This window comes from Stenella coeruleoalba (genome assembly GCF_951394435.1).
Source record: "Stenella coeruleoalba genome assembly, chromosome: 10".
In the NCBI taxonomy this organism is placed as follows: domain Eukaryota; kingdom Metazoa; phylum Chordata; class Mammalia; order Artiodactyla; family Delphinidae; genus Stenella; species Stenella coeruleoalba.
The window spans coordinates 1036733-1049910 of NC_137156.1; the positions used below are offsets into that span (position 1 = coordinate 1036733).

The 13178-nt window shown below is 62.0% G+C and overlaps 1 protein-coding gene across 1 annotated transcript; it reads left to right on the top strand.

The window, feature by feature from the left end:
- The first annotated feature begins 1843 nt into the window (after nt 1-1843).
- FOXC1 (forkhead box C1) lies at nt 1844-5381 on the top strand. The gene has a single exon (XM_079934112.1). The coding sequence runs from the start codon at nt 1985-1987 to the stop codon at nt 3617-3619; it is 1635 nt and encodes a 544-aa protein (XP_079790238.1). The 5' UTR covers nt 1844-1984; the 3' UTR covers nt 3620-5381.
- The last annotated feature ends 7797 nt before the right edge of the window (nt 5382-13178 follow it).

Below are 13178 nucleotides of genomic sequence, written 5' to 3' on the forward strand. Positions count from 1 at the left end.
TGCAGGAGAGGAGGCCCATCTCCTTCCTGCCCGTGGTTTCTTTCCCTTTCCTTCTTCCCATTCCATCCCAGTTCCCCGGAAACTGAAAGTCTCAGGCGCTTGCACAGGGATTAGCCGCTGTGCTCATCCCCAGGACCCTCGAACCCTGCAGGTGCGATTCTGAACGTTCCCCCAATTACACCCGTTATCTCTGCGAGCCGGCAGCCACGCGCGTGCGGAGAGGAAGGTGGTACGTATTGACTTGCTTCTTGTCATCACACCTGCTATTGTCACTGAGCCCGCAGGCTGACCCCTGCTCTGAGCCGAAAGGTGCCGGACTCGACAAGAGGGGGCGGTCGCTGCGAATCCCGAAGAGGAATTGGGGTAGCCTCCAGGCTCCAGCAGCGCGCGGAAGACACCCACGCCGCCGACCACGGCCTCAAGCTCCTGGCAAGGCCCCATATCCCCCTCCCTTATTTCTACTGGGGAGGGGTCGCAGGGACGGTGAGGTGGGGGCAACAACTCCGCCCCCACCGGGAACGGAGCTCGGCTGTGACTGAGCCCTTAAAACCGTGCCCTTTGTAAGCCAGCTCAGGACTGGAGAACTTCCAGGTGGGGAGAACTGGAGAACTTCCAGGTGGGGAGGACTGGAGAACTTCCAGGTGGGGAAAACTGGAGACCTCTGGGAGCCGGGGAGCCTGGCGATCGGGGAGGGGAGGGGGGAGGGGGGAGGCAGGGGAGGGGAGGGGAGGGGAGGCAGGGGAGGGGAGACAGGGGAGGCAGGGGAGACAGGGGAGGCAGAGGAGGAAGGGGAGGCAGGGGAGAGGGGAGAGGGGAGAGGGGAGGGGGAAGGGGGAGGGGGAGGGGGAGGAGGGGGAGGGGAGGGAGGGGAGGCGGGGAGGCAGGGGAGGGGAGGCAGGGGAGGGGGAGGGGAGGCGGGGGAGGCGGGGGAGGCAGGAGAGGGGGGAGGGAGGAGAAGGGGAGGGAGGAGAGGGGGAGGGAGGAGGGGGGAGGGAGGAGGGGGAGGGAGGAGAGGGGGAGGGAGGAGAGGGGGAGGGAGGAGGGGGAGGGAGGAGAGGGGAGGGAGGAGAGGGGAGGGAGGCCCGGGAAATCCCAGTGCTGGAATCGACCAGGCCGGCCAAGGAATGGGAGAGAACCAGCGCGAGTTGGGGCTCGAGGACGCGGTGACATCTGGGAGCGGCGGACGGAGGAAGGGTCTACGGGGGGCTCGGAGGGCCCGGCAAGTCTGCGGGAACAATGGACGTCCAGCGGAGGGCCCGGGGTGGGGGACAGGGCCTGGCGCGGGCGGCGGGGCGCGGGGCCGCACGGCTGCGGGCGCGGGCGGGGCTCCGGCGAGGGCGCAGGCAGGGGCGCGGGCCGGCGCGCGTGTGGTCAGCCCCGCGGTCCTCCGCGGCGGGGCGCGGGCCGGCGCTGCTCGGCCTCCGGCTCCTTCGGAGGCGTTCCCGCCTCCCATTGGCTGCCGCCGCCGTGATGGGGCGGGGCTGCACTGCCCGGAAAAAATGTAACTGCGTAAAAAAGTCCTCGCCTGGGTGACGGATGCTCAAAAGTTCAGAAGTTTTCCCAATGCTTCCTTAAGCGGGCGGCGCGCGAGAGACTGAAAAAAAGGTGACGCGGGCCCGGGCAGGCAGCCGGCGCGCTGCCCCCCGCCCTGGTTATCTGGCCGCCTTCGCCGGCGGCTGGGGCAGAGCCTCCTGGAAGCGCAGGCGGCGCGGCGAGCCGGACGTCTGCTTGTTTTCTAGTTCGGGCTCCTTTTTCCCGTTCCCGCCTGGAAGCTGCCGCGCGCGTTCTAGGCCGTCGGCCGCGTCCGCGTCCGGCCCTCTCCGCCGCCCCAAGCCTCCTCGGCGGCCGGAGGCGCCCCGGAGCCGGGCGAGCGCAGGGGAGGCGGCGGCCCGGCACCAGCCCGCAGGCCCGGACTCGGACTGGGCGGCCGGCCCAGCGAGGGCGGGGGGCGGCGGCGGCGGCGGCGGCGGCGGCGAGCGGGGCCATGCAGGCGCGCTACTCCGTTTCCAGCCCCAACTCCCTGGGAGTGGTGCCCTACCTCGGCGGCGAGCAGAGCTACTACCGCGCGGCGGCGGCGGCCGGGGGCGGCTACACCGCCATGCCGGCCCCCATGAGCGTGTACTCGCACCCGGCGCACGCCGAGCAGTACCCGGGCGGCATGGCCCGCGCCTATGGGCCCTACACGCCGCAGCCGCAGCCCAAGGACATGGTGAAGCCGCCCTACAGCTACATCGCGCTCATCACCATGGCCATCCAGAACGCGCCGGACAAGAAGATCACCCTGAACGGCATCTACCAGTTCATCATGGACCGCTTCCCCTTCTACCGGGACAACAAGCAAGGCTGGCAGAATAGTATCCGCCACAATCTCTCGCTCAATGAGTGCTTCGTCAAGGTGCCGCGCGACGACAAGAAGCCAGGCAAGGGCAGTTACTGGACGCTGGACCCGGACTCCTACAACATGTTCGAGAACGGCAGCTTCCTGCGGCGGCGGCGGCGCTTCAAGAAGAAGGACGCCGTGAAAGACAAGGAGGAGAAAGACCGGCTGCACCTCAAGGAGCCGCCGCCGCCGCCGCCGCCGCAGCCCGGCCGCCAGCCCGCGCCCGCGCCGCCCGAGCAGGCAGACGGCGCGGCGCCCGGAGCGCAGCCGCCGCCCGTGCGCATCCAGGACATCAAGACCGAGAACGGTACGTGCCCCTCGCCGCCCCAGCCCCTGTCCCCGGCCGCCGCCCTGGGCAGCGGCAGCGCTGGCGCCGCCGCGGTGCCCAAAATCGAAAGCCCCGACAGCAGCAGCAGCAGCCTGTCCAGCGGGGGCAGCCCCCCGGGCGGCCTGCCGGCGGCGCGGCCGCTGAGCCTGGACGGCGCGGAGCCCGGCCAGCCGCCCGCGCCCGCGCCGCCGCACAGCCAGGGCTTCAGCGTGGACAACATCATGACGTCGCTGCGGGGGTCGCCGCAGGGCGCAGCCGCCGAGCTGGGCTCTGGCCTCCTGGCCCCGGCCGCCGCGTCCTCGCGCGCGGGCCTGGCGCCCCCGCTGGCGCTGGGCGCCTACTCGCCGGGCCAGAGCTCCCTGTACGGCTCCCCTTGCAGCCAGAGCCCCGGCGCGGGCGGCTCGGGCGGGGGCGGCGGGGCCGGGGGCGCCGGGACCTACCACTGCAACCTGCAGGCCATGAGCCTGTACGCGGCCGGGGAGCGCGGCGGCCACGTGCAGGGCGCGCCCGCGGGCGCCGGCGCCTCCTCGGTGGACGACCCCCTGCCCGACTACTCCCTGCCCCCGGCCACCAGCAGCAGCTCCTCGTCACTGGGCCACGGCGGCGGCGGCGGCGGCGGCCAGGAGGCCGGCCATCACCCTGCGGCCCACCAAGGCCGCCTGGCCTCGTGGTACCTGAACCAGGCGGGCGGGGACCTGGGCCACCTGGCGAGCGCGGCGGCGGCGGCCGCGGCGGGCTACCCGGGCCAGCAGCAGAACTTCCACTCGGTGCGGGGGATGTTTGAGTCGCAGCGGATCGGCCTGAGCAACTCCCCGGTGAACGGGAACAGCAGCTGTCAGATGGCCTTCCCCTCGGGCCAGTCCCTGTACCGCACGTCAGGGGCCTTCGTCTACGACTGCAGCAAGTTCTGACCCCTCCGCCCTGCCCGCCTCCCAGCCGAACTGAACCGGACCCCAGAGCAGAAGCAGCCAAAAGAACCGTCGATGCAAAACCGAAACCAAAAACCCAATTTGTGAAACGTTCACGAGACCGGCGAACAGAATCCCTCCAAACTTTCAACTCATCAGCACGAAGAAGAGCATTTTCTTAAAAGATGGATTCGGAGCCGCCTCCACTTTGCCTTAACTCAATAAACAGAACCGTAAACTGTTTCGTACAGAGACAGCAGAGTCATGGTTTGTTAAAGGACAGTGTTACTCCAGATAACACGTAAGTTTCTCCTTCTTTTCAGAGAGCACGCTTTCCTACTCCTGTCCTGTCCCTTCCCCTGCCGCCTCCTGCCTTCACGTCTCACCTGTAAGATACTATTTTATCCTCTTGAAAGGAGGTAGGAAGTCCCCGTATATGAAAATCGCTTACTTTTTATCCATGGACTTGTTTTAAAATGTAAATTGCAACATAGTAATTTATTTTTAATTTGTAGTTGGATGTCGTGGACCAAACGCCAGAAAGTGTTTCCAAAACCTGACGTTAAATTGCCTGAAACTTTAAATTGTGCTCTTTTTTTCATTATAAAAAGGGAAACTGTATTAATCTTACTCTATCCTCTTTTCTTTCTTTTTGTTGAACATATTCATTGTTTGTTTATTAATAAATTACCATTCAGTTTGAATGAGACCTATATGTCTGGATACTTTCATACAGCCTTAATTATTATAAGAAAAAGATTTCAGAGATTAAAACACTAGAAATTATCAATTCTCCTAAATCTCTGAAAAAAATGGAGACACCCTGTGGCTATTCCTTGTCAAATTTCACATAAAAGTCTCTTTTTGTTTAGATTTTTTTTTTCCTGCAGCATCTTCTGCAAAACGTACTGTACAGGCAGCTTGCTTTGTGGCTAGGAAAGAGAGATTTTCCTTAACAGATCCGAGTTGGCATATACACAAATTCATTTCCTCCGTAATGACTGAACATGATTTGGAAATGTTAAGCCCATGAATCAGCAGCGGTCTCACCGCAGTGATACCTGGGTGTGGAGAGAGGTGGCTCTGCCTCCAGATACGCATAATGAAGATTCGGCTTGTGTATCCCATTAAAAAACCGCGATGTGTATTAGGCACCCCTGGGAGCCAAATGCTGGAGGATTTTCTTCCTGTTCATTTCACTCCTTTTTAAGAGGAAAAAACCCAGCTTTTAAACGTATGTATATAACTCTTCCACATCTACAGTCCTTCATGTCTGTCGCAGAAGAATTGATTTAAAAACAAAACATGTATGGCGGGTTGGAAAGGGATATTTAATCTTTGGGAAACTTATTTTAGAAGATATGTTTGTTGAACAATTATTTTTTGAAAAAGATTTAAAACAATAACAAGAAGGAAGGAGCAAAGAGCAGGGCATTTTAGTCCAGGTGGTTTCTTTTCAATCCCATTTTTCTTGTTAATTTACAGTTAAACCTAGGGGGCAATCCGGATCGGCCCTCCCCCTTTGTAAATAACCCAGGAAATGTAATAAATTCATTATCGTAGGGGGATCTGCCCTGTCAATCAGACTTTGGGGAGATGGCGGTTTGATTACAGTCATTCAGGGCCTTTCCGTTTGTTTTCGAGATAATACAGTTTCCTGCTATCTGCCGCTCCGATCTAGAGGCAACACTTAGCAGTAATTGCTGTTGCTTGTTGTCAAAATTTGATCATTGTTAAAGGATTGCTGCAAATAAATACACTCTACTTCCAGTCAAAAACTGCTTTACGTGGCCTCTGATTTGCTGGGTCCCTGGCTCAGAGTCGCAGCCCAGCGGCCGGGGAGGCGCGCAGGGCGCGGCGTCCCCCGGGGCAGGCGGCCGGGACCGGCCTTCCCGCCGCGCGACCCGCTCCGGTTCGCAGCCCTGAGCCTGGGCGGCCTCGCGTTTCCCAGGGCCCCCACCCCACCCCTTTGGGTGGTGAAGGGGAAAAATCAGCGGACAAATCTCGTCGTTACCGCGTCGGCCCATTCGTGGGAGCCGAGCGTGGAGCGGGGCGGGCGGACAAAGGGACCGCGGTCGGAGCGGGGCTGTGCGGGTGCGGAAGGGAAGCGGACGCAGGTGACCGGCGGCCCTGTCCCCTCAGACGGGCACCAATCCCCACCCCCACCCCCCGAGGCGGGCAGCGCGGGCGGCGGGGAGCCTGACCTTTGCGGCTTGGCAGTCCCACTTCTCCGAGTCGGGGACGGTGGTGTAGACCCGGACCCGCCCGGGGTTTCCGGCCGGGGTGCGTCTCCGCGGCCCCGACGCCGGCCTCTGGGACCAGACGCTCCTCGTCTAATTAGGGTAGCGACGCGTCCCGGCCGTTCGCCGCCCACGCCCGCGCCCAGTCCTCCGCGACCGGGAGGGTCGGTGCGGCCGCGCCGAGGGGAAGGTAGCCGGAGCCGGGGCGGAGGGCCCGAGGGACTCACCGCGCGTCTCAGCCGGGCGCTGGGCTCTGGCTCCGCGCCGCGCTCGCCGCCTTTGTCTGGAGGACGCACGTGTGTTCGTTCGGAGCGCGGCGGGCGGAGGGGCCACGGGCGGGTCGCGCTCCGGGCGCCTGCGCGCCCTCCCCTCGCCGGCCTGACGGCCCCGGCCCGGCCCAGACGACGTGCCCAGCGGCGGCCCGGGCGGCCTCCGCGCGGGCTGCGTCCTCGTGCGGCGTGCGCGGCTGGTTTGCGGAGGCCTCGGGGCACCTGGAGCGGCCGCGCGGGTGGGCGGCGGGGCCCGCGACCTCCTGCGTCCCCGCGGCCTCGGCTGCCGGCCCAGGCCCGGCCCTCGGAGCCCGGCCGCCGCGGCGAGGGTGGCAGAGGGCCGGTTGGGCCCGGCGGCGCTTCCGACCCGGGCTTGTCCTTTCTGGGCCCCGAGTCCGGTGGCTGGAGAGGGAGCCGGGCGCGCGGCTCTCGACTCCTAGGAAAGGCCGGTGAGAAGCCCTGGCCGCACCCGGGGAGTGTTTCTGCGCTCGCTCGCCGTGGGAGCCTCTTGGCAATCATTTCTGCCTTCTTCATTCCCAACGTTTGAAAGTTAGGCCTTTAGGAAGGCAAGGCGTTTGAGTTATACGGATGCAGAGAAAGTAGTTATTTCTACGCGAGTTACCCACGTCGTTGCTCAGAAACTGTGTTTGAGCAGAAGGGCACAAGTCCTGCTCCTTAAGCTGATTCTTAGGACCACTTATGTGACGTTTTCTGCTCTCAGTACATTTGCTTTGGGCTTCTTAAACCAGCTCCTGCCGCCTGAGCCCTGGGAAGCTGGGGCCTCCGTATTCGGAAGTCAGCACTCCTTGTACCTTAGTGCTTCGCACGTTTGATTTGTACCTTTTTCGCAACAAGGATAATTTTGCTGTAAAATATTCTAAGAAAAACTTCTGGATGCTTTAACAAATAGCACAGTTGAAATTATCCTGGGACACCAGGCGGGACCCAGTGGGGAACCTGGCTGATTTGGGAGTCAGCCTCTGCAGGGAGTTTTAGGGGAATAAGGACTTTTGTCCTGCGTGTGACAGCGGGCACTCCTTCGCAGTTTTTACCATGAGCAGGTAAACGTCAGCGCGCCACACGCCATACACAAGCTTGCACTTGGGGTGTCGTACGCGTGGTGGGCACTGTTCTCCAGGGTTATGTTGGTAGCCCCTTTCCACCAGACTGCATGCAAACAAGCACACACTTTACAATTTATCATGCCATGCAGTTTGTGTCATTAATAATCGACATTTTCAGGGGAATAAGGCTCAATTGTGCTGGTGGCCGTAAGCCCTCGGCTGTTTCCTGCGGGGTCAGAAACAGGGTCAGGAAATGAGTGCCTTGCAGCCCTGTGGCTTCCCCGAACTTTGATAGGTGGAAGAGAGACAGGACCTCTTCTCAGCCCTGTTCCCTTTGGAGGGGTCTTGGTGTTTTAAGGTGGAGAACCACTAGTTTTGTTGTTAACGGTGCAAACCCCAGAGAGGCCTGAACCCTGTGCTGGTCCGGCTGCCTGGCCAGGCTGCCCAGGAGGGACAGGAGGCATCCCTAGCGGATCTGGGCCCTGACTCCCTTAGCAGGGTCGTCCCCTGCTGTTGGTGGCAGTTGGAGTGTCCCCGGCTGTTGGTGGCAGTTGGAGCAACAGTTTCTACCCCACCCCACGTCTTGGAGCTCCTGGAGAGGGGCCCCATTTGCTTCTGAGCCCAGTTCCACCGCGGGGGCCGGCCTGGTGTCCCGATGCCATCTCCTTGGACTCCTGTCGACTCATTTTGTAGAGCCATTAGCCCTTCCCACCCGGCCGTAAACAAATGTCGCTTTAGGGGCAAGATTGATGGTGGCCATGTAGTAAAGCTGGCCAGGCGGGACAGCAGCCGATTCTGTGTGAGCGGTTCTTCAGCCGGGCAGGGAGCTGGGGGGGGGCGGTCGGGGAGAAAAGGGACCAAGAGACTGTCAGAGTGTTCACCCCAGGAGTTGTGCGAGCAGCGCAGCAGAGGGCCCGAGGCTCCAGGCGGCACGGCCTGCCTGACTCAGGCAGCGGCCACCGCGAAAGAGCCGCTGAAGTGTGCCAGGGGCCTAAACGCCAGTTTCAAACCCCCCCCTCTTCTGAAAGCTCCTATTTCAATTTAGAAGGAGGCCCAGAGGTTCCTGGCAAAGAGCTTTTCAGTAACGGCACTTCGGTGGCACCTAAACACAGTCTTCCTCTGCTGTTTGGGCCCCGTATCGGCAGCTGGAACTGGGTGGCCTGCTGCCCCTTTGCTCCACGTCTCCATTTTTGAGTGTAAATCGATCATCTGCACTAAGTGCTAAGTGTCTCTGCCCTCCGCCCCCCTTTCTGTCCTCTCCTTCTCCCACCCTCTTCCTCCCAGGCCCCCGCAGAAGGCCTTGCGGCCGAAGCCCCTCTAGGACGTCCCCGCGCCAGCCTGCACCGCCTCCCGAGGGGCGCATGCCCACCGTGCACAGGGCCCGGGCCGGACGCGGCAGCCGGAGCGCGCACTCAGGCCCCAGACAGACCAGGACAGACCGGGCCACACGGAGCAGTCCGGGTGGGAAAGGGGCAATCCTTAATCCAAGGAATTCCAGCTCCAAAATCCATTCAGGAGAATGAAAGCCGCTTCTCCACGATGTTCTCCACGGGATTAGGAGTGGAAAATTGAGCAAAATGGACCATGTCCGCCTTATTGGAAACCAAAGTATGGTGTAGGGAGCATAAGGGCAACTGAGGACCTTTGCTGGGCCCTTTCCTGTCTTACCCTGGCTCCAGAGAAGCGCTCTGCTTTACGTTATTTTGTTGTTATTGACTTTTTCCCTCACTGATTTCACATTTGCAGCATGTCGAGCATATCAGAAGGGACGCCGTACAATCTGGGATTTGCTTGCCTTGAGGCCCGGGTGTCTTCAGACAGGAGAGAAGGGTGGAGCTCCCAGAGGAGATACAGGACAGGGGAGGCCGGTCCGGCGGTCCTGAGAGGGCCTGGCATTCATACCTGCTCGGGAGCGGTCGGCGGCGACCCTGCAGGATTCGGGGTGCTTCCCCAGGCTGCTCAGGAGCGGTCGGCGGCGACCCTGCAGGATGCGGGCTGCTGCCCCAGGCCTCTCATTTCTCCACGTGGCACCTCCCTCTCTTCTACCAAAGAGCATCTTCGCCCTCTGGTCTGCCTTTGGGTTCCTCCAAGTCGCTGCCTGTCCCCTTCCCCTCGCCATCCCTCACGTCGCTCCCAGGAAGGACCCTGGGTGGGCTGCTCCTTTGCCCCCGAAGTCAACACAGCTTGGTGCTACTTGGGTGGCCTGGGAGTGCCGTTTGCGAACCCAGGGAGTGAGCAGTGGGCAGGCGGCCAAAGCCAGGCGGTGGGGCGTCTCCAGTGACCTGGGTGGTGGGACCCCGGTGTGGCCTAGGAGCAGAGGAGGACCTCTCCAGGGGCTCCACCAGGACTCAGGAGTGGAGGTTGGGGAACGAAGGGGTTCGTTGTAGGGCTTTGGGGATGAGTTAGATCAGAGATGAGAGAGGGAGAGAGAGAGGAGACAGACACCTTCCCTCCTCCATTACCTTCCCCAGGGAAGAGGCAGGAAAACCAGCACATTTAGCGCCATTAACTCTTAAGGCCTCTGCATTTCCTTCAGTATAAAAGCAGGTCATTGGGCCCGGAGGCTGTGCTGGGTCTCCTTAATGGCTACAGATGTGCAAACCAGACAGGAGAGGGGACCATGTGCTTAGGCGGCAGCGATCGGATTCTTAAAAATCTGCGAGTGGAGGAAAAATGAGAACTCTGTCCTCTGAGTTGAGCGAGCTCGGCGTCCCCCGCGGCGCACCGGGTCCCTGACACCGCGGAGGCCACACCCGAGCCCGGTGCGCAGCGCCTGGGTCCAGGCCCGGTTGGAGCCGCCCCCGGGGACTTCCGTGCGGTCCCGAAGAGGATTTTTATCATTGTCACCCCGCAGGACACATGGGGACAGCGGCCGGGCCTCGCTGCTGGCCGATCGGGTCCCGGCGAGAGGAGGCGGAGGGGCCGTCGGGGAGAACACGGGAGGCCCCACCGCGGCTCCCACGGCCCGGGCTGACTGGGTGCCAGACATTCCCGGAGGGACCTCGGCCCCGGGGCCCCGCGGGGGCTTCCTGCGCGGAGCCTCGGGAAGTGCCAGGCAGTGGTTTCCAGTGTTTAGTGACCGAGAACCAACCCAACGCAGCTCGGCTTTGCGGGCCGGTCCCCGGGTGGGTCGATGGAGCCGGGGCCACGGGGCGCCGTCGGGGAGAAGCGGCGCGACAGGAAGGCCTCGCCGGATGGCCCTTGCCTGGAGGCTTCTCGCCATTTAAAGCCAAACTCCGGCCGCGGTCCTGCCCCCTTCCAAATAGACACTTCCGCGCCCGGGCCGCCGCTCCAGCTCCAGTCGGGTCTCACGGCCGGCCCGGGCCCAGCGCCTCCCGTCGGAGCGGCCGTCGCCAGAACCCCTGCTGCAGCCGCCTCCCCCGGTTCACCCACCCTCCTGTTGGGAGTCAGGCCTTCTGAGCGCTGTCTCCTCGCGTGCCCTGGGCGCACCTGGGAGGCGCCTGGGAGAGGCCGGGGCTGAGCCGTGTGGGACTTTCTGCTTCTTAACTGCAGCTCTCTGTCAAGTCTTAGACCGCGCTCGGGCTCAGGGCGCTGGGACACGTGCGCGGGGTCCCGCTGCCAGGGCTGGGGGAGGGGCGCGCGGCCGGCGCATGCGCGCGCTTGGTCTCCCTACGGTCCTTGTCCTGGGATCCGGGCCCCTCGGTGCGGCCGCGGCTCGGAGGCGGTGGGTGGCGGAGCCCGGGGCCCTGCATACGCGTCGGGGCTCCTCCTAGCAGTGGCTTCCGCGCCGGGAGCCCCAGTCCCCGCATCTAGAGATCAAAGGGGGCGTCCGCTGCGTGCGACCCCTGACCCTGGAGGCAGGGCGGGAACCAGGGTCTGGGGTCAGGCCGCGGTCGTCGGCCTCCCAGCTGGGACGCTCCAGCGGAGGAAAAGGGTGAGGGTGGGTGGTGCTCGGAACGGGGCCTGCGGATGGCCTCCTGCGGCCGGTGGGACAACCCGTCGCGGGCCTCGGGTGTGGGGCAGCGGTGGCCTCGCGGGCCGCGACCCGAAATGGCTGGAGAGGCACTCGCGGGCTAATCGCGGTGGCACAGCCCCCGGGTGTGCGCGGGCGGCCTGGCCTCGGGACAGCGGCGCCAGACCCTGGGGAAGGGGACACTGAACGGTGCGGTAGGGCCCAGAGCGGCTGTGTGGCCCGGCTGTCGCTGCTGTGCGTGAAAAATGAAAGCTCGCCATTTTTGGAGAGGTGTGGGGTGGCATGTTGGGACATGGAGAAGTTTGAAAGAGCCGTGTCCCCCCCCACCACACACACACGATTTTTCGGTAAATCTCCCGGCTCCTCCACCCCCATCCCTCCAACGCCATCCACGGACCCGCCCGGCTGCGGGTTGTGAAAAACAGACGACTTGTGAACTTGGACTTACTGGCATACATCTTAAAACTGAGAGTGCCCGGCTGGGATTCCCAGTACACACAAGGTGCCCGGGGTGCTTTGAGGCTCATTTTCTTGGGGCTTCAGAAGTTTTTTGTAAACAGTGTATCTATGGCTGTTTTGAAACGAAGTTTTGAGGTGTTGCCTCCTGCGATGAGCTTTAATAACGAAGGTCTCATTCCCCAGCAGCCGACCAACCAACCAACCGGCGTTTCTGTGCATTTTGGGGGTTGGTGTTGGTACAGGCGATTAAGGGAGACTGAGAGGAACCTGCAGCAGTGTCTGTACTGGCTTCCTGGCGCAGTCACAGACCTGGAATCCAGTTTCCGAAGGCGCCGTCTTGCGTGGAGGTTAACCTCAAAGCACTTTGGCCCTTCCCTCAAAGGTCGGCAGCCTGTGCTGCCCATGTTCGCCCCTGCGAGCTGTAGAGGTGTGTCAGGTTTTCAGGGCTGGGCCCCAGTCTCGCGTCCAACAGAGGCAGCACACAGCCCACCGCCGCCCGCCAGGCAGGTGTGACACAGGCTGCGGCCCCCGCTGCCCAGGTACCCACGAGCCATGCTGCTCACGTAGGGCACGGGCGTGGGGCCTCACTGCTTTGCTCTCATATTTGAGTGTAAAGTTTCACTTTCTTAGCTTTTACTTAAAAAAAAATCAAGGTGGAAGATATTTTATCACATCTAAAATGAACAAAGCTGGCAGAGCAGGGAAAAAGGGCAAAATAAGTTCGCTGAAATTGAAGTGAGATTTGAGGTAGAAGAAACACTTTAGTAAGAATTGTCTTCCAGGATGGCCAAATGAAATTCACAGCCCAGAAAGCAAGCAGAGAAATAAGCAAATCTGTTCTCTTTTCCTCCTTTTCAGCACACACACAGGGAGGCCAGGAAGCCAAATTACCCCTCACCCCACCGTCGGAGGTGCAGGAATAGAGAAGGCTGCAACCAAAAATACTTCTTGTGTCCTTCAGACCCGCTGCTCCAGGCCGTTCTGAGAATAATTCAACACCAAGGCACCACTGGAGCCCCATTAACCCCCCGCCTGGACCCTCTCCAGTCCTCACTGAGGAGCCTTTGGGTGGCGAGCCACGGAGCACCGGAGCCCGGGTGTGGGACGAAGTTGGGGGCTCAGGGGGGTCAGAGGAAGAGGAGGAGGGGTGCCTTCCATCGGGTCAGGGCTAGGGGGAATGTGAGTGTGTTTATTTGTGAGCCTTGTGTGTTTGTGACGGCGGGCTTGCGTTGTGTCTCCAAGTGTCTGTGAGTGACGCTGTGTAAGATGGCATGCTTGTAGGTGTGTATTTGTATTTGTGTTTGCATGTATGTGAATCTGTGTGTGATTGTGTGTATGTGTGTGTGTGCCCACCAGCCCCCAGCCCTGGAGGCCCCGCCTTCCAGGGACCATCTGTTTCCAATTAGCAGCATCACCATTGGGAGAAGGCCTGTCCTGGGGCAGCTCCTGAGCCCCGGGTGGGCCAGCTCAGGCCCCCAGTTCTGCTCCATCGGAGCCCAGGCCGCCGCGGCCAGCGTGCTTGCACAGCAACTGGGGCAGCCACACACAGAGCCCTCTTTCCTGCCACCGGCCGCTGGAGCCTGGGTCCCCCCAGAT